The following is a 19,993-nucleotide window of genomic DNA, read 5'->3' as shown; positions in this document are numbered from 1 at the left end:
CGAGCAGAGCCCACAGAACACCGCATGGGAGGGGGATGGTCAACCATATCAAATGCCCCAGCAGGCTTGCTTTTAGTCTTCATTTTCTCAGCATTTTGAATTGTATTTGGCACGAGGGATGTTACAGAGCAGCCCTGACACCTTGGCCCCTGGATCCTTTGCACATGTGCCTGGTCATGGACAGGGCTGAGAGCACTGTGGGAAGGAAAAACAAAACAAAATGCCTGTGTGTTTAGGAGAGGAAGAGAGGGGCTCCCGTGAATTTGAAGGAATCAGGCAGAAAGTGTGGAAGCAGTTTGGCAAGGTCAAGTAAAATGCATCTTGAAGAAGAATAAAAATAATGATTAAATTACAGTGAAATTTCCATGAGGTATTACTGAGATAAGATTACGTAATGTTTTAAGCTTTCTTTTGTTATGAGGAAGAAAATGTCAGCATTTTCTGCCTGATGTTCAGAAACTAAAGCCTCTTAGATGAAAAGAGTAAATCATTTTTATTGGTCAAAGCTTTTTAAAATTGCTCTCAGTGCCTTGATTTTAAAAGACAGTGTTTAGCTGGCTTGACTGCAGAAAGCTTACTTATTAGGAAAATATTAGAGCTTCTTCGGGAGCACATACTTTAAAATTGGAACAATACAGAGAAGATTAGTATGGCTAAAAACAAACAAAGAAAAACAAAAGCATTAGCAGTAGTTGGGTAGAGAAAGGAAACCTAACCTAAGTGAAAACCAACAGTTACTCGACGCAGATGCATTCCTAGCTTTAATTTTTAGCTGATCATGTGGGGCCTCGAGTTTTGCAGGCTTACACATTCCTTCTCTGCCCGCAGCTTTATGGTAAGACTCAGACAACTTTGCCTGCTCAGAGCTCCACCCCACAACCACTCCTTGCTAGAGTCAAGATTTGAACCCAGGTCCACTGACCCCATGTTCGATTCTATCTCATCACTTCCTTGATGAGAACTGTCTGTGGAGAAGATGAAAACTTCTTACTGGAGTCTACTAGGATATTTCAAGTTAGGTTTGCAATCCTGTTTTTTTTTTTTTGAGACAGAGTCTCATTTTGTTGCCCTGGGTAGAGTGCCGTAGTGTCACAGCTCACAGCAAGTTCCAACTCTTGGGCTCAAGCGATTCTCTTGCTTTAGCCTCCCAAGTAGCTGGGCGCCTGGCCTCTGCAATACTTTTGTGGTTTGAGGCATGGTGCTGAATCTCTGAGACATTTCAAGCAAAGGGAACATAAGTATGCTTTTATATTTTTCTGGTTAAAAATACTAATTGGTCTCACTTGGTGTAAGAATCACCACCATCCTGCAAAAATCCCCAAACCCCTCCAATATAATTTTATCTCTATTTAAGGGGAAAAAAAAAGAGAGAAAATATGTCTTCACAGTTTTCAGTGTTTGACCAAATTGTGTGTATAGCTTAGAGTAGGAAGGGATCTAATGCATTCATTGAATTCAGCCTCTCTCTTGTATAGACAGGAGTTGGATCAGATGCTAGATAGATTAACCCAGGGCCCATAGCAAGGATAGATAGGGCAGGTTTGGCGCCTAGGCTGAACTCCTTTTACCCTGACATGGTACGTTTTTCTTAAAATTTATCAAAATGCATCTCCCTGTTGAGAGTGCCATCACTTATGAAAAAAATTAGTTCACGATTAGTTTGTTTCCCCATAGCTAACGCTCAGTAAGTACTATTTCCTCCTCCTCTGCCTGTCCCCTTCTGTACCTCTCCCTCCAACTGACAGAGGATTTTCCTAGACACCTAGAACAAGACTCCAGTGTGAAAATATAGTCAAGGCTTTAAAAGCTTGTCTACCAGTTTAATATTTATTCCCTTTTCTAATGGTGCCGTTTAGAAGTAGATCTGTGATGTGCTGGAGGTACATTAGCCGAGACCATCTGAGCTGTAATAGTAGTAATGACTGCTTCCTGCTTTCCAGCAACAGTCATGTCCCTGCGGCGAAAATCTTCCAGCGTCTTCATCTCCTCCCTCCCTCTTCCTCCTTCCAGAAGTTTACATAACCTAAACTGGCAGGAAATAAAAATAGACTCGTGTTTTTCAGGGAGTGGCGGTCCGAGGGGGCAGTAATTACCACGCATTAGGTAGTCTTACGTTGTACTTAAAACTGTCTTTTATAAACTAACGTCCAGACCGAATGTGATCCATGAAACATTGTACAGTGTTACTATCTTTATAAGCTTGTGGATTTCCTTTTGTGAATTCTCGTTAAAGTAAATCTACAGTTTAAATAAGTTGCCCACTCTTTTGTCAAAGCTGTAAAGCCATTTCTCTAACTCAGGGCAGGGGTTGCAGAGGATCAAGAATTGTGATCGTTGTCAGTGGCAGAGTAATTAGTGAAATCATTCGCCCTCTCTTAGAACAGAAGCCTTGGGAGAGCAAGAGAGGGTCACTGACGGTAGCGTCAGGAAGGGGTGTCTGATGATGCGCTCCATGTCTCAGACTGGGGGTAGGTGCCCCTGCAAGAGAGGAACATGGAGTATGGACTTGTCCACATATTTAATCAGGGAAATAGGATCTTTTCTCTACCTTGAAATGAATAGAAGTATAAAAGTTCTCCATGAAAAGGGTGATCAAGTATGACAGTCTGTGTTCAAGGCTCAGTGCTGGTTTTCACCATTGGGCTCCTTAAAGGTCAGCTGGCCTCGTGCTTCATACCTGTCCAGGTCCACCATTGGGCGCCTTAAAGGTCAGCTGGCCTCGTGCTTCATGCCTGTCCAGGTCCTGCTGACCCGTGGTTCTCTCATCTCAATGCAGCCTGAGGTCCTGTGCTCAGGTATTTTGCATAGCTGTGCTGGGTTTCTCCTTAACTGCTGCAGACCAGAACTTGAAGGACCTCCTCATGACTGAAATGTCATGATGCCATTTCATGTCTTTCAGTAACTAATCCTGGTTGTGTCTTATGGACAGCAAACATTTCCTCCATTCCATTTCCAACAGTACTGTCTGTAATTGATTCCCGAGCTCGTGATCTCTATCCCCCGGGCGGTGCCTGTGTGGACTTGGCATTTTCACCTATGCTGAATGGGAAGCAGGTGATGGGTCAGCATTTCTTATTCCCCAGCTGTGTTCATTCTAATAACTCTGATTGTCCAGTCCCTTTATCGACTCTAGGTCAGAGCGTAAGTGTGTGATTTTTAACAGTATTTTGTTTACATTTTATTTGAATTCTTTAAAAAATTGAGGTCTGTGGTCTTATTATTATGAAGGGGTCTTTTAAAATCTGTTGAGCAATTAGTTCTAGCATATTTAATAGCCTAGCATCTGTGTTGGTAAGTTGCCTTTATTGTAGAATTCTGCAAGTAAAAGATATTTTTTCTTTTTAGTTTTATTAAATCAGTGTCACATACAATGCTAGGCACTAAGCATCCAAGAGCAAATTATTTTTTTTTTTGTAGAGACAGAATCTCACTTTATCACCCTCAGTAGAGTGCCATGGCATCACACAGCTCACAGCAACTTCCAACTCCTGGGCTTAGGCGATTCTCTTGCCTCAGCCTCCCAGTAGCTGGGACTATATGCACCCGCCACAACGCCCGGCTATTTTTTGTTGCAGTTTGGCCAGGGCCGGGTTTGAATGGGGCTGGGGCCCTACCCACTGAGCCATAGGCACCACCCTCAAGAGCAAATTAAATGTTTTTTTTTTTTCTTCCTGTAAGGAGTCTAATAAGATAGAGACCACATGAAAAGAAGTTCAGAATTGTACTGTTAAGTACAATCTTTAGTACTGAGGAAAGTGTGTGTTTAGTATGTAGCAGGTATAGAAGCTCCTTACCTTGACCACTTCTTTAAGTCGAGCTAATTTTCATAGACTGGACAGATCACACGTGCGTATCAGGACAGTAGGCTTAGTTCCTTATGTTGGCCTGTTTGTGACAGTCCCCTTGGTGATCACCTGCTGCATTTGGCTGAATCGGAGGCAAACACCAGAACTTTCCAGGCATCAAAACCATCGGAATGATAAGCCCTGGCTGGTTGAGATACTTTGTGAAATTGTTTCACATGTCAGAATCCTCTCCCCATCTTTTTTTGGAATACAGTGATTAATGACTTAATCTTTAAAATCCTGGCCGATGCCATAGTATAATAGCCTATTAAATCAATCCTTGTCATTTCCTGTGTGCCATAAATGGGAGTCTGTCTTATCGCGATGGTTATTTTCACTTTCTTGGTCTCAGCTTTTCTCCATGTGCTGTTCAAAATTTTGCATGACACTGTCTTCCCTAAAAGTTTGTTACTGAAGCAGTAACCGTTGATTAAGTTCCCCACCAACCCCCTCCAGTGTAATTTACTGCCTGTCACAGCTGTGGTCTTCATGGATAAGGAAGGCAGAACACCTCAGTCAGCAGTTTTTGATGCTTTAGTGAAATGCTCCTAAAGTTAGTTAATTTACATTTCAGATTGCTTCCAAGTATGATCATCAGGCTGAAGAAGATCTTCGCAATTGGATCGAGGAGGTGACGGGCATGAGCATCGGGACCAACTTCCAGCTGGGTCTGAAGGACGGCATCATTCTCTGCGAGTGAGTTACAGCCCCACGTGTTGGCCCACAGGCTTCCGGCTTCCCCGCCCACTCCAGGGTGTCAGACCTCGATACGCTGTAAACGTGTTGAATGCTTTCCTGTAGTTCAGGAACCAGCTTTATATGCCAATCTTTTGTTTTTGTGTGACTGACAAATAAGGCATCTCTCATATTTTTCTGTTCAGACTTATAAACAAGCTGCAGCCAGGCTCGGTGAAGAAGGTGAATGAGTCCTCGTTAAACTGGCCTCAGGTAACAGCCAAACCAACAGCCTCCCGTTCCAGTTGGTTACTTTTTTTTTTTCCCTCGGAGACAGAGTCTCAGTATGTCGCCCTCGGTAGAGTGCACTGGTGTCACAGCTCACAGCAACCTCCAACTCTTAAGGGGCTTAACTGATTGTCTTGCCTCAGACTTCCAAGTAGCTGGGACTAAAGGCACCCGCCACAACGCCTGGCTCCAGTTGGCTACTTTTTATGTAGTGAAAACTTGATGTCAGGTTTGGGTTGGTGTGGGTTTTTGATCGCAGTTTTAAAGTCGACATTTTAGCAGAAATTTGTGTGCATGGCTATATTTAATTTTTTCATCATTTTTTAAATGGTTCCCTAATTACTTACTGAACTAGTTCTGTAATTATTAGATGTTTAGCTTAGAAGTTTTCCTGTATTTAGTCTGTCTACTTTCAGAAAACATTTAACACAGCTTACACAGAGGAATACAACCCAGACTATGAGGAGAAACAAGGGGAGAGGCAAGGCGTTTAACGGAACAACTAGTGGTTGACTTTGAACGCTGTATCAGATATAATCTTACCCGTGAATGTGTCTGATTAAGTGAAATTGGGTATTTGGTCTTCAGTATGTATTTTGAGCTATGTGAGAATAAGCATTTAGTAGCCACACATTTATTTTAAAATTAAAACATGATGAATTATTAATTTTAAAGGCAAAATATAATTAATAAAACTGATGAAGTTAAACACTATTTTTCTAACTGATCATAACTGTAAGCCAGAAGTATAGTTATATATATATATTTTATTTTTACTATGAATTATTTATTAACATGAGTAATTAGGTACCTTTTGACAAAATTCCAGGCCTGGATAGAATTCTTTAAAAAAACAAAAAAAAAATTGCTTAAAAATATGAAGACCATCATGTGACCTACATTTGGAGGTCCACTCTCTTTTTAGTGTTTTCCAGAGAGAGCTGTGCATAGTATCTATTTTGTTAAGAGTCTTTGCAAGGTAGCTTTCTGTCTGGCATCTTGTAACTACATGGAATTCTTAGATGTTATGAAGGTAGATACTTAGCTGCAAAAGTTAACATGACTCTTCTCTCTTTATAGTTGGAGAATATTGGCAACTTTATTAAAGCTATTCAGGCTTACGGGATGAAGCCACATGACATATTTGAAGCCAATGACCTGTTTGAGAATGGAAACATGACCCAGGTTCAGACCACTCTGGTGGCTCTCGCAGGTCTGGTAAGTATGTGTCTTTAATGGCTGGTTAAAAATTCCCTACCACATTGCTGGCCAAATTACATCATTGCCCTCCCATGGTGGTTTAGACCAGGTAGGGAGGGGCCCGTCTTTTCTGTAATTATTGGCTTTGTGAAAGACTGCTGACATCAGCTCCCTCATCTAAATAGTTTAATTAGAACACTCACATTTCAGAGGGTACAGTGTATTACTGAATAGCCTTAAGTGTTTTTCACCTCTCATTTGAGTCTTAACCTAAGGAACCCTTGTGTTAAGACATCTCATTTCTTTGTTTCTTCTATGAAACTGTTAGCCAGATATCTGTTTAAATGTTCCTTTTCATTTAGTGTCCCTGTTTCTGTCTAGGCTAAAACAAAAGGATTCCACACGACCATTGACATTGGGGTTAAGTATGCAGAAAAACAAACAAGACGTTTTGATGAAGGAAAATTAAAAGCTGGCCAAAGTGTAATTGGTTTGCAGGTAAGTAATGTGGTGTTGCTTATTCAATTTCTTATGTGACATCATTACTTTTTTCCATACAAAATGTTCATTTTCCCCTAAGAATAAATATTAATAGAAGTACCATAATGTAGATTTTTGGGATAAATATGTGGTTTGTACAGTTTATGTCTATTTAAAGTTCATGAGATGAGGATGATGGTTTTAGAAGAAAATTTCAGATATGCCACCTGACTTGACCGGTGTTTCTCCAGAAAATGAAAATGATTTTTCCCTAATTATACATTTTTTTTTTAAGAAAACAAACTTTATGAATTCCTAAATGTTATTGACCAAATGGGGCAATTTTACAAAACTTTAATGCCAAAGTCATTTATTTACACCAGCAAAGAATGATCCAGCAGCCACACCCCATTAGAATTTGTCAGTTTAATTCTTCAGAAATATTTCAGATGTTTTCTTTCCCTTCACATTGTTTCCATGGAGAATGTCACAGACACATCCCTGCTAAATGTCTTTAATTCCGTGGGCTTTCCTCTCTCATACCTGCATGACACAGCACCCATCCTCCACTGAGTCTGCGGAGGTAGATTTGTTTTCATACAGTACAAAATTGTATCAGTGGTGAGAAATTGTAAATCAGAATATCAAAACAGTGGTCCGATGATTCAGTTATAACTCCATAAAAGGAACATGTAATATAAAAACAATATACTAGAGTTTGAAAAGATAGGTTGTGGGGGAAAAAATCAGGTATCGGGTTATAAAATATTGTAGTCAGTGTGTGTGTGTTTTAATCGCATATTTTTGGTATGTACATCCATAGACACAGACACATAGGTAAAAACCTTCCTGGGATATTCACAAATGTTGACAGTAAATGTCTGGAGGGTTGTCTTGCAATGGCTCTTCCCCCCTCCCATTTTTTGCTAATATGTTTTCTAGGTCTTCTTTAATACACAGGTTTTAACTTTTAGTAATAAAGGTTTTTAAAGGAAAACAACCAGCAGTAGAAACACGCCTCTACCCAGTAGTACAGAGTGTACTGGTTGGTCCTGAAATCATACTGTTCTCAGCAGGGAAGAGAAGTTAATTATTGTCCCTGGGAATGTGGCTGAGTTCGGATTCCTCATTTCTGCCTTTCTCTGGCTCTGTCCAGTGATATGAGAGTTGAAGGAATAAAGTGTGGGTCTGTTGCTGTGAAAATGTGGTGATTTTGAAACTGAGAAGCCCTTATTAAGCTCCCAGAAAGACACCTGGCATTTGCTGTCACATTTTATGGAGAACGTATCTAGAGTAGAATGGCATACTGCCCGGCATATGTTCCTTCTGGCCCTTTGAATGGCTGAAGTGGCTACCTCGTAATTTGGGTTATCTGTGCTGTGGAGAGTAAGGGAAAGCGGAGTAGAGGGAGTCATTCCTCAGTCTGCCACTGTGCTGACTTAATGTGGCCATCTGTGCGTGTCGGTGTATGGATGCGTGGTTAATTGGGTTGTGAGGTTTTATACACAAGTGAAGTTTTTTTAAAAGTGTTTTTAAGTTAGCTCTTGAAATTCGTTTCTAACTGCGTGGAGGACAGTTTGTCTGCAGTTGACTGGAATCTCAGCACTTATCCCCCTGGGCCCCTCTGTCTTTGTAGTCGCACGGAAAGTTTTGTTTATGTTGTGTATATTGTTGACATCAGATAATTCTAATTTTCTTTTTTAACTTAAAAGATGGGAACCAACAAATGTGCCAGCCAGGCAGGTATGACAGCCTATGGGACCAGGAGGCATCTTTATGATCCCAAAATGCAAACTGACAAACCTTTTGACCAGACCACAATTAGTCTGCAGATGGGCACTAACAAGGGAGCCAGCCAGGTAAGCAACACATTTTCTTACTTGTAGTGAAGAGTACAAAAGAGCTGTTTTAAGTTAGCACCTATTAACTAAAAGTTTAAAGGAGGTATTTTTCAGTATAGTTTAGAGTAGATTCTTTCAGGCAAGTAGATTTTTCTGGAAAAGCAAAAATACCAAATGACCTTTTCTGTAGCAACAGAAGTGTGGTGTGGGCCAGATGCAGTGGCTCAACATTTATAATACTAGCACTCTGGGAGACTGAGGCAGAAGGATTGCTTGAGGCCAGGAGTTTGAGACCAGCCTGAGCAAGACCCTGTCGCTACAAATAATAGAAAAATTGGCTGGGCGTGGTGGCACAGACCCGTTGTCTCAGTTACTCCAGAGGCTGGGACAGGAGAATCACTTGAGCACAGGAGTTTGAGATTGCACTGCATTCTATCCAGGGCCACAGAGCAAGACTCTGTCTCTCCCCCACCCCCCCAAAAAAAGTGTGGTTCATGGTTTTGTTGGCAATTAGAACAGCTGACCTTTCTACCTACCTACCCAGAAGAAAAAAGATATGTTCTTTCTCCAAAATCCAAGTAAAAGATTACTCACTTAAATACTGAGGTTTTTTTTTTTTTTTTAAAGGAGCCCTTAACTAAGTAGGGAGGTAAAATTATCTAGTGTTCTACTAAGAACTGTTTTGCTGCTTTTTTTTTTTTTTTTTTTAGTCTGGGGTTTCACTTTGTTGCCTAGGCTAGAGTGTTGTGGCATCAGCCTAGCTCACAGCCACCTCAAACTCCTAGATTTAAGTTATCATCCTTCCTCAGCCTCCCAGAGTAGCTGAAACCATAGGTACCTATATAGCACCTAGCTAATTTTTTTTTCCTATTTTTGGTGGGGGGAGGGGGTGTCTTATTTTTATTTAGGCTGAGCTCAACCAATCCACCCACTTTGACCTCCCAAAGTGCTAGGATTACAGGTGTGAGCCACTGCTCTTAGCTTGTTTATTGTAGCATTCCTATTAAATGTGTCGATAAAAGTAGATGGAGGCCGGGCACCATGCTCATGCCTATAATCCTAGCACTCTGGGAGGTCAAGGGAGGTGAATTTCTTGAGCTCAGGAGTTCAAAACCAGGCTGAGCAAGAGTGAGACCCCGTCTCTAAAAATAGTCAGGGATTGTGGTGGGTGCCTGTAGTCCCAGCTGAGGAGGCTGAGGCAAGAGGATTGCTTGAGCCCAAGAGTGTGAGGTTGCTATGATGACACTACGGCACTCTACTGAGGTTGTCTCCAAAAGTATAAATAACTCTGTCTCCAAAAGTATAAATAAATAATAAAAGTTAGGGCCCAGCACGGTGACTCACGCCTGTAATCCTAGCACTCTGCAAGGCAGAGGCTGGTGGATTGCCTGTGCTTAAAGGTTTGAGACCAGCCTGAGATGGAGCGATACCACGTCTTTAAAAATAGCTGGGCGTTGTGGCAGGCAGGCACCTGTAAGTCCTAACTACTTGGGAGGCTGAGGCAAGAGAATCGCTAGAGTCCAAGAGTTAGAGGTCGCTGTGAGCTATGACACCACAGCACTCTACCAAGGGCGACAAAGTGAGACTGTCTCAAAAAAAAAAAAAGTAGATGGAAATACAATGTAGTGAAATACCAGTTCTATCACCATGTCTGAGATCGAATTTCCTAGATCACCAGCACCTCAAAGGGAGGTTTTGATAACCATTTGAGAGCAGGTGGGTCACAGGCTGACAAAAGTGGGGATAAGGTTTAAAAACGTTTTCTTACTGCCTCTAAGGTGAGATTTATTTGTCTTCAGTGGACATGCCCTGCCAGGTATGACACGGTGTCTCTCAAAGCTGCCACTTGTTTGTTTCACCCACTGTAAATCTACTTGCGCTTGATGGTGGGGAGAAGTGAAGTGTGAGTTACTGTTCAGTGTAGCTGTTCTTAATGGGCTTTTCTGTATCTCAGAGCCTTTTGAAAAGACTCAGATTCTTAAGTTCTGCTCAGCATAGTTTTTGTTGAATATATTCTAAGCATCTGAAGTTGGTAACCTGCCTAGTATATACAGCCATAATGGGCATTCAAAACGTAACTTGCACGAGGGCCGGCCTTGTGCTTTGTTTTTACATTATTTATATCTAATCTCCTAAATCCAAAGTCAGTAGCATTGTCTCCATTTTGCAGATGAGGAAACCTAAAACTAAAAGTGAGTTAACTTGTTTGAGGCCACATAGCAATTTTATAGCAGAACAAGGATTTGAAAAAAGGCCTGAGCTTGAATGCCAATGAATATTTCTCCATAGACGTGATTCCATATCAGGATATTTTGCTTAAACTCTCTTCCTGCACCAAATTAAAGTTATTGTATTCGTGTTCATATTCAATGTGAGTTTTATAAAGTATAAAGTATTCTCAAGAATTGATTCCAGCTGGTGGTTTTAACGTCTATGCTATGTTTTAATACCAGGCTGGGATGTTAGCACCAGGCACCAGAAGAGATATCTATGACCAGAAGCTCACATTACAGCCCGTGGACAACTCGACGATTTCTCTACAGATGGGAACCAACAAAGTGGCTTCCCAGAAAGGAATGAGTGTATACGGGCTTGGGCGGCAAGTATATGACCCCAAATACTGTGCTGCTCCGACAGAACCTGTCATTCACAATGGAAGCCAAGGAACGGGAACAAATGGGTCGGAGATCAGTGATAGTGATTATCAGGCAGAATACCCAGATGAGTATCATGGCGAGTACCAAGATGACTACCCCAGAGATTACCAATATGGCGACCAAGGCATTGATTATTAGATGCACGCAGAGGGGCCCAGTATTTAGTCCATTGTTTTTATTCAGTGAGAACCAAGCTAGCCTTGAGTAATTTTTATCTTGTCTTCCTAAAACACTATTATGCTTATTGTACTTAATAAAAGAAATTGCCTTACATACATTCCTTTTTCCTTTTTCTGCCTCTTCCCTAAATAGTTGCCTTTTAGTGCTGTAACAGTTAAATCCTACAGCATAACCAATAACTCGCATATGAAGTAAAAAGGAATACTGTGAAAGGGGAGTACTCTTGTACAGCCAATTCTTTTATTAAAGATCTATGCATTTTTACAATCTAAAACTGATATTTTCAAACAATAGGAAACTTTTTTTTTTTTTTTTTTTTACAGTTTATCTGGTTTCTACGTGGAAGACTAAATAAACCCATGCTTATTGCTAAATGGGGTCTTTGCCAATTAAATATAAGATGCAGCATTTTTAGAAATTTACCATATGAATGTTTCTACAGTATTGTTTGCTAATTTTTAAATAAAGTCGTGATCAGTGTGCATTTGTGATCATATGCGTACTCATTCTCCCCCCAAGCCGGCAAGGTCTTCTCAGAGTGGAGTGCTTCCAAAGGAGCATGTACAGAAAGGGCCTGTGGACACTTAGGTCTGGGCGGCGTGTCTGCACTTCTTGTTTGTGCCAATGTATCATGTAGAGTGCTCTGTTCTCTTCAAGTGTATTTATTGTTGCATTTCTCAGCATAAACATCCCATTGTATTTTTTATAAATAAATATTTTTTTTGAACATTCATATGAACCACAGGCTGATTATTTTCTGGCTAGCTTCTAGACAGAGAGAGTCAGATTTATTATTACTGGTTTTTTTTTTTTTTTTTTTTACAAAGTACTTTCTCAGTGTGATAAAGTACTTTAATCTCATTTTATGTAATCCACACAGCACTGCACGCTGTGCTTAAGAGCGTGAGGCTTAGAAAAACGAAGGGCCTTGCCCCGTGCACCTAGGCCGTGACACCCAGGATTCAAGTCATCATCTGTCCCTTATTTCATTGTGACTTGGCTGCCCCAAATTCATCTTAAATTCAACTTGGAATAATCTTAACATCATCTTCAGGAATACTGGTAGGAGCATTGGGGAATTGCATGTTCATGTTTAAGGTTGAGTAAAATGATCCTATTTCTGGATCGGAAGTAGGATGTGCTGTTTGATAATAAACTAGGTTTGTAGTAAAACCGAAACCTTCAGTCATGACAGAGAAGGTCAAACAACAGTTAAATGTCATAATGAACAATATTCAGTAACTTAAAATTGGTGACTCCTGCTTTGTGACATTGTCTCAGCCAAAATCTCTCTTCCGATAGGATTTGTTCTACGAGGTTTGGGGGTGAAAAGGTGCCTCTTTGTTTCTTTGCTAGGGCGAATAAGGAGGAACATACAGTTTGAAGAAACCCATGAAAGTGAAGTTTACTTACTCTACAAGGACTAAGTTTAACGTTTCTGAGGAACTGTCTATAAATCCCTTTCCTAAAGGAAACTGATGGACCTCACCTAATTCAAGCAAAGGTGGTGTTTAAGGAAAAGATAATTTGCATTTGAAGTAGACCTGAGCTGTCAGGCTGTTTCTTGTCATCTTTGAACAGGTGCGTAGGGAAGAGAAGCCTTATGTGGTACTACCTGCCCTGCCAAAACCGTCAGGTCCTCCAGTTAGGAGAGCAGTAATCCTTTTGTCTAACAGACACAAGGCTGCCAGTCAGCATGTTAGTGTTCTGCTTGTTGACAGCTTTAAAAGGAATGCTCTCACCCCTCACCACCATCTAGATACATCTCTGAGGACGGGGTCCAGGTTATAAGTGTTTTTTTTTGTTTGTTTGTTTTTTTGGTTTTTGGCCAGGGCTGGGTTTGAACCTGCCACCTCTGGCATATGGGACCGGCGCCCTACTCCTTGAGCCACAGGTGCCGCCCAAGAGGTGGGGCCTTTTTTTTTTTTGGCCAGGGTTGGGTTTGAACCTACCACCTCTGGCATATGGGACGGGCACCCTACTCATTGAGCCACAGGCGCCACCCGGTTATAAGTGTTTTTAAAAATCTTTCTCTAGGCAATTCTCAGGTAGAGTGGTGGTTGAAAACCACTTCTTCAGAATGTTTGCCAATTTATAAAAGAGCCTGGTACTTTTACCAACTAAGTCATAGCTGGTTAAACTACTTCTTTAGTGTACTTACTCATGTTAAGGTGGTAGTTCTGGTTAAACTTTCAATTTTTTATTTTTATTTATTTATTTTTTTTTTTAGAGACAGTCTCATTTTATGGCCCTCGGTAGAGCGCCGTGGCCTCACACAACTCACAGCAACCTCCAACTCCTGGGCTTAAGCGATTCTCTTGCCTCAGCCTCCCGAGTAGCTGGGACTACAGGCTAAACTTTCAATTTTTAGGGTGGCACCTGTGGCTCAGTCGGTAAGGTGCCGGACCCATATACCGAGGGTGGCGGGTTCAAACCCGGCCCCGGCCAAACTGCAACCAAAAAATAGCCGGGCGTTGTGGCCAGCGCCTGTAGTCCCAGCTACTTGGGAGGCTGAGGCAAGAGAATCGCTTAAGCCCAGGAGTTGGAGGCTGCTGTGAGCTGTGTGAGGCCATGGCACTCTACCGAGGGCCATAAAGTGAGACTCTGTCTCTACCAAAAAAAAAAAAACTTTCAATTTTTAATTTAATTTATTAATTTTTTTTTGAGACAGGGTCTACCCTTTCACCATGGGTAGAGTGCTATGGCATCATAGCTCACAGCAACCTCAAACTCTTGGGCTCAAGAGATCCTCCTGCTTCAGCCTCCCAAGTAGCTGGGACTACAGGTGCCTGGTACAAAGCTTGGCTAACTTTTCTATTTTTAGTAGAGATGGGGTCTTGCTCATGCTCAGGCTGGTCTTGAACTCCTAACTCAGGCTATCCACCTGCCTTGGCCTCCCAGTATGCTAGGATTACAGGCATGAGCCACTGTGCCCAAACTAAACTTTTGGTTTTTATTGTCACTAAGTCTATTGTGACTTGGAAAAGTCAATATATTTAACGCATTTCCAGGATTGAATGAGTGGGGAAATATCCTATGCTATTAAGAGTAGCATTCCAAGCTGGGCATCGTGGTGCACGCCTGTGTTCCCAGCTACTCAGGAGTTTTAGGCAGGACGATAGCTTAAGCCCGGAAATTGGCGACCAGACTGGCAACCTGGACAAGAGAGCAAGACCTCATCTCTGTTTTGAAAAAAACATAACATTCCAGAGATTTCTGCTATAAAATCCTTTTCTTAAAAAGGTTTATTTATTGGGAGTTCTCTTACAAACAAATCTGAGTTATTACATATTATGTTTCTTTAATTGATGCATAAACAGGGTTTTTAAAGACTGTCCTAAATGGTACAAAAATAGATTGTAAACTTTTATGGTTCCAGTATTGTAATCTGGTCAAACATTAATGAGAAAACAATGAGGAAGAACAGGGTCTATCAAGCCTTGCTTTTTCTTTTCTTTCTTTTTTTTTTTTCTGAGATAGAGCCTTACTCTATCTCCCTAGGTAGAGTGCTGTGCCAACATAGCTCACAGCAACCTCAAACTCTTGGGCTTAAGTGATTCTCTTGCCTCAACCTCCCAAGTAGCTGGGACTACAGGCGCCCGCCACAACATGCGGCTATTTTTAGAGCCAAGGTCTCACTCTGGCTCAGGCTGGTCTCGAACCTGTGAGCTCAGGCAATCCACCCACCTTGGCCTCCCAGAGTGCTGGTATTATAGGTGTGAGCACCGAGCCCATCCCCACTTTTTCTTTTTTTAAATTCTATTCTTTAATAGTCTTGTCTTTTACTCTGTAAATGGCTCTTAGACGAAGGAGACTTTTGCTAGAGACAAACATCTAACGGGCATCTATCTGGTGATGGGCCGGAGCGCTGTTCCCTCTTCTCTCCTCAAGGAGTTTCTGTCTTGCTGTTTACTTGCACCGCTTAGTTTGTTGCTCCTTTTTACAAAAGTCTGAAAAACAAAAGAATGAGGCAAATGAAGTGTTCCGTATCTGCACTGTTTATAATGCAATGGCTAAGGGTAAACTTATTCTTTGCACTCCAAAATTTATGTTGAAAAATTAACTTACAAAAGGAGATGGATAGAAATGGTGTATAAATTTATTAGCAAGGAGAATCACAGAGTGATTGTCTAACGATGCAGTGGGGTTGGTATTCTTTGTAGGGGAAAGAGCTGGAGAAGTGTGAGTGATTTTAGCAGTGTAGTAAATGATTTTCAGGAGAATTTAGTGAGCCTTAACACAAGTCTAGGACAAAGTCTACTGGGCCCACAGAGCAGACAACGGTTTCTGACAAGTGTCCAGGTGTGTAGATAGACTTTACTCTTTGCTCCTGTAATATGAGTTCAGTTAATGAAAACTCAGGGAAGTGACCAGAGGCGATTGTTTTCTTCTTTGGTGGGAGACTTCAGAGAACAACTTCACCCTGTGGTTAGGGAGAGAGGTCAGAGACCTCAAGGCTTCCTCAGTCAGCATGTCAAAGTGCTGTATTCTGGGGTATTGGTTTCTCAGCCCCAAAGATAGCCATTTAATTTACAAAGAGGTCTTGGTCATACAATTTTTGAGAATTGAATTCTTAAGAGTGTTTTTCCTATTGAAATCAATATTTTGAGGGGTAGTTTTTTTGTTTGTTTGTTTGTTTTTTGGGTTTTTTTGAGACAGAGCCTCAAGCTATCACCCTGGGTAGAGTACTGTGGCATCACGGCTGACAGCAACCTCCAACTCCTGGGCTTAAGGGATTCTCTTGCCTCAGCCTCCCAAGTAGCTGGGACTACAGGCACCTGGCTATTTTTGTTATTGTTGGTTAGCTGGCCCGGGGCCGGGTTCGAACCCACCAACTTTAGTGTATGTGGCTGGCGCTGTAACCACTGTGCTACGGGTGCCGAGCCTAAAGGAGATTTTTTTTTTTTTTTGGTTTTTGGCCGGGGCTGGGTTTGAACCCACCACCTCTGGCATATGGGACCGGCGCCCTACTCCTTGAGCCATAGGCCCGCCCCCTAAAGGTGATTTTTAACTGGAAAAGTGTGAACCAGGGAATGAAGACCTGGCTGGTTGTTCATACTACCATTAGGAACCCTTTCTTTAGAGAACTACAAATAAGTCAAAATAAGTAAAAAAGTAGAAGTGGCACTTTTATATTTTATATGAAGAATGCAGATAAACTATAAGACTGTAATAGTGCTTGTTAAACTTCAGTGCCTGCTGAACTGAAGAGTTGCTTTGCGTGCTTTACTTAAAGCTAAAAGGGCTTCAACCCCTCAGTTTACTGGCGACAGGATAAAAGAAAATTATTAAAAACATCATGTGATTCAGACAATAAAAAAGGACTGAGCTGTTAAAATATCCCTGTCTATATAGGATAAGGTAAATAAGCAACAACTGTTGGAAAAGCTGTTACAAACAGCTGCCTGCTATTTCCAGATAGAAGCAGTGTGGGGGCTGGGCTCACACTGGGGACAGGGTGTGGCTGGAGAATAAAGGGCCGGAGAAGTGCGGATCTGTTGATACTGGCACCAAAGCTGATTAGTCTATACTGGAGTGTGCCCTTCCTAAAATACAGCGGGTATGACACGATGCTTGAGGATACAAAAACGCTTTAGAAAAAAAGGTCAGTGGTTACACTTCCCGACCACCCAAAAGGCCAGGCCACGTCATTAGCACCAAAGGGACTTGGACTCCTACTGTGTCCAAATATCTGCCACCCAGAGCAGGAGTGCTGCTCCTACTAAGGACTCTTGATTCAAATTGTTGTCAGGACATTCAGGCCACGTGATAGCAGAACCCACATAGCCCTCAGGAAGAGAAAGTGAAGCTGGGCACAGAACCTCCTCTGCGCGAATGTTTTCAAAACTTGGGATTGTGATGATGGAGACTGTAACGGGAAAGGAAATGTCTGCTTACCAAAAACTCTTGGTCCATAAAGTAGGGCTTTTCTGATGATCCATCGTTCATTTCCAGGTCAACAGCAAAACACAGGAAAAGTGCATCCAGCACAGTTTCAAACAAAGATAAAAAACTGTGGGCTACTAAGTATGCAAAAAAAGCTACCAACAACAGAGGGACTGCCCACACTTGGAGTGCACGGTTGTAGTTAAATGCCATCAGTCCTCCAAAAACAGTGAAACACACCACCAAAACCTGTCCAAAACAGAGGTTTTTAAAAATCGTTTTTGGTTAGAAAAGATTTTTTTTTTGCCAGTTCTAAGTAATAGCTTCACACATGTGCACATATGTGAGTGTGTACACACCACTATGATAAAGAATGCTTGTCAGAAAATTTGGCAGAATGAAATAGAAGAAAAAATGAGAACCTATGATATCAACAGAAAACTCAGTTAATGGTGGGAGGGAAGGGCATGAGTCCTCTCTGTTATCTCTCCCAGTTTTTGTATTTATATGAGATGTAATAATATCTAATAAAATTTTATTCTGTCTTTTTATTTAACACTGCAATAAGTATTCTCACTTAAAAATGTTTTTTCTATAAATATCATTTTTTGATCCATTATAGATAATATTGTAGTTTGATACATGATTATTTTTACCCTGGGGAATTAAAGTGAGAAGGCTTTCATGGTGGTGCGAGGAGATAATCGACTTACTCCAGGCTTTTGCTGTATGTAATTATAATATTTCTCTGTACAAGATTACAGGTCGTGATGTACCAAATTCGTTAACAGAATGGGGTCCATCTGGGGTCTCCATTGCCCCTGGATGTCCACAAAGATGAACATGGAAATCTGAATGTTACTTTATTAAAAATAAGTCAAAGAATCACTGGTTGTCACATATTTATTAAAAGCTCATTAGTGGCTTGGCGCCTATGGCTCAAGCGGCTAAAGCGCCAGCCACATACACCTGAGCTGGCGGGTTCAAATCCAGCCCGGGCCCACCAAACAACAATAATGGCTGCAACCAAAAAATAGCCAGGCGTTGTGGTGGGCGCCTGTAGTCCTGGCTACTTGGGAGGCAGAGCCAGGAGAATCGCTTGAGCCCAGGAGTTGGAGGTTGCTGTGAGCTGTGATAACACAGCACTCTACCCAGGGCAACAGCTTGAGGCTCTGTCTCAAATAAACAAATAAATAAAATACCATCATCATACTTTCAAAAAAAAAAAAGCTCATTAGCCATTATATAGTCCTTTTGAGAAACATAGGAAAATGAATGATTTGAAATAAAATAAAAAACTATTTAAAGAGATGAAACCTCCGGCGGCGCCTGTGGCTCAGTCGGTAAGGCGCCGGCCCCATATACCGAGGGTGGTGGGTTCAAACCCGGCCCCGGCCAAACTGCAACCAAAAAATAGCCGGGCGTTGTGGCGGGCGCCTGTAGTCCCAGCTACTTGGGAGGCTGAGGCAAGAGAATCGCTTAAGCCCAGGAGTTGGAGGTTGCTGTGAGCTGTGTGAGGCCACGGCACTCTACCGAGGGCCATAAAGTGAGACTGTCTCTACAAAAAGAAAAAAAGATGAAACCTCATTCCAAAAATTTTTGGAAGCAGTTATTAGGAAATATATCACCCATTAGCTATTTAAATACAGTTACGACTTAGACTCTTCAGGTTCTTTTGAAAGGCATAGTGCTTGTATCACTACTGCCGCGTGAAACATCTCAGGTGCAGCTGAAACTCATGGGTTTGTGATTAGCACACGCCTGTGACAGCCAATCCTGTTACAGCATCACTGACAGCTAACCAACAGCGACGCACCTGACAACCGCACTGAATGCCACAGGGCACACAGTTTGGATGAGGAGCAAACAGCCCCCCTCATTGGCACAGGCCTGGTCACAACGGGAGACTAAGCTTGTTCACTTTAGGCATCGCTGAAGGCTCTGGGGGTGGTGTCAGGTATGGAGGAGTGGTTGAAAGAAGCAAGGATGTTCAGCTTGGAATGCAGAAGCCATGGTGGGAAGGGGGGGGCGTCTCTGGTCAAGCATTTGAAGGGCGGTCAAGGAGGAGGCAGGTCAGGCAGACTGGGACTGCAGAATTAGGCCCAGAGGGTGGCTGTGGCCCTGTGTCATGAGCCTTCTGACTTTAGCAGGTCAGACTCCACCTATTGTGGAATCCTGGGCAAGTTATTACACCTTATTTCCTCTGCAAAACAGGAATACCTCAGGTTGAGGATTAAAAGGGATAATAAAGCACAACATCTATGGTAGAGCAAGTAGAATTGTTGCCCGGCTCAGTTTTCCAAGTCTTTTTTTCTTTTTTTTCTTTAGAAAGAGTCTCACTATGTCACCCTTGGTAGAGTGCCATGGCGTGACAGCTCACAGCAAACTCAAACTCTTGGGCTTACGCGATTCTCTTGCCTCAGCCTCCCAAGTAGCTGGGACTATAGGCACCTGCCACAATGCCCGGCTATTTTTTGTTGCAGTTGTCATTGTTGTGTAGCCGGCCCAGGCCGGGCTCAAACCTGCCAGCCTCGATGTATATGGCTGGTGCCGTAACCACTGTGCTACGGGCACCAAGCCCTGAATGTCTTTTATTTCATCAAGACATCTCACCTTTCCTAGAAAAATTATGAAGTCTCCAAAGCAATTAACGGATGTAAAATGACTTGAAGTCTTAGACAAGATAGTGAACGCATCTTTTGCTGATGTACAGAAATCCGTCCCATTGATGGCAGTGGCAGTATATGCATTCTGGAACAAAAGACAATCATTTAAACGTGGTTTTTATAATTATCGCCTAAATAAAACACAATAGAGAATATTCACAGCATAGAGAAAGATATTTGCTCTAAATTTACTATATCTACCCATAACAAATAACATCATTTTCAAAAGTCCTCCAGTTTTTGGTGATATTCACCTATATTTTTATATGATTGCA

At 41.9% G+C, this 19,993-nt stretch overlaps 2 protein-coding genes across 7 annotated transcripts in view; one reads left to right on the top strand and one right to left on the bottom strand.

The window, feature by feature from the left end:
- Positions 1 to 11,905, top strand: part of CNN3 (calponin 3) — a 33,123-nt gene extending 21,218 nt beyond the window's left edge. For all 3 annotated transcript variants that reach the window (XM_053592901.1, XM_053592904.1, XM_053592902.1), the window contains exons 2-7: positions 4,420 to 4,541; positions 4,727 to 4,793; positions 5,889 to 6,026; positions 6,390 to 6,506; positions 8,201 to 8,347; positions 10,783 to 11,905. In XM_053592901.1, coding sequence (XP_053448876.1) covers positions 4,420 to 4,541; positions 4,727 to 4,793; positions 5,889 to 6,026; positions 6,390 to 6,506; positions 8,201 to 8,347; positions 10,783 to 11,124 — 933 coding nt within the window. In that variant the 3' untranslated portion in view covers positions 11,125 to 11,905. The remainder of the gene's footprint in view (positions 1 to 4,419; positions 4,542 to 4,726; positions 4,794 to 5,888; positions 6,027 to 6,389; positions 6,507 to 8,200; positions 8,348 to 10,782) is intronic.
- Positions 11,906 to 14,379: 2,474 nt separating this feature from the next.
- SLC44A3 (solute carrier family 44 member 3) overlaps positions 14,380 to 19,993 on the bottom strand; it is an 82,987-nt gene continuing 77,373 nt past the window's right edge. For 3 of the 4 annotated variants that reach the window (XM_053592894.1, XM_053592892.1, XM_053592896.1), the window contains 3 exons: positions 19,666 to 19,803; positions 17,065 to 17,301; positions 14,380 to 15,116 (listed from right to left, as the gene is read on the bottom strand). In XM_053592894.1, the coding sequence (XP_053448869.1) occupies positions 15,012 to 15,116; positions 17,065 to 17,301; positions 19,666 to 19,803 (480 nt within the window). In that variant the 3' untranslated portion in view covers positions 14,380 to 15,011. The remainder of the gene's footprint in view (positions 15,117 to 17,064; positions 17,302 to 19,665; positions 19,804 to 19,993) is intronic. The other variant, XM_053592895.1, reaches the window with a different exon arrangement.

The sequence above is a fragment of the Nycticebus coucang genome, chromosome 5 (assembly GCF_027406575.1).
Source record: "Nycticebus coucang isolate mNycCou1 chromosome 5, mNycCou1.pri, whole genome shotgun sequence".
NCBI lineage: Eukaryota > Metazoa > Chordata > Mammalia > Primates > Lorisidae > Nycticebus > Nycticebus coucang.
Note: the sequence above shows the minus strand (reverse complement) of the source record. Positions and strands in the feature narration are given on the sequence as shown.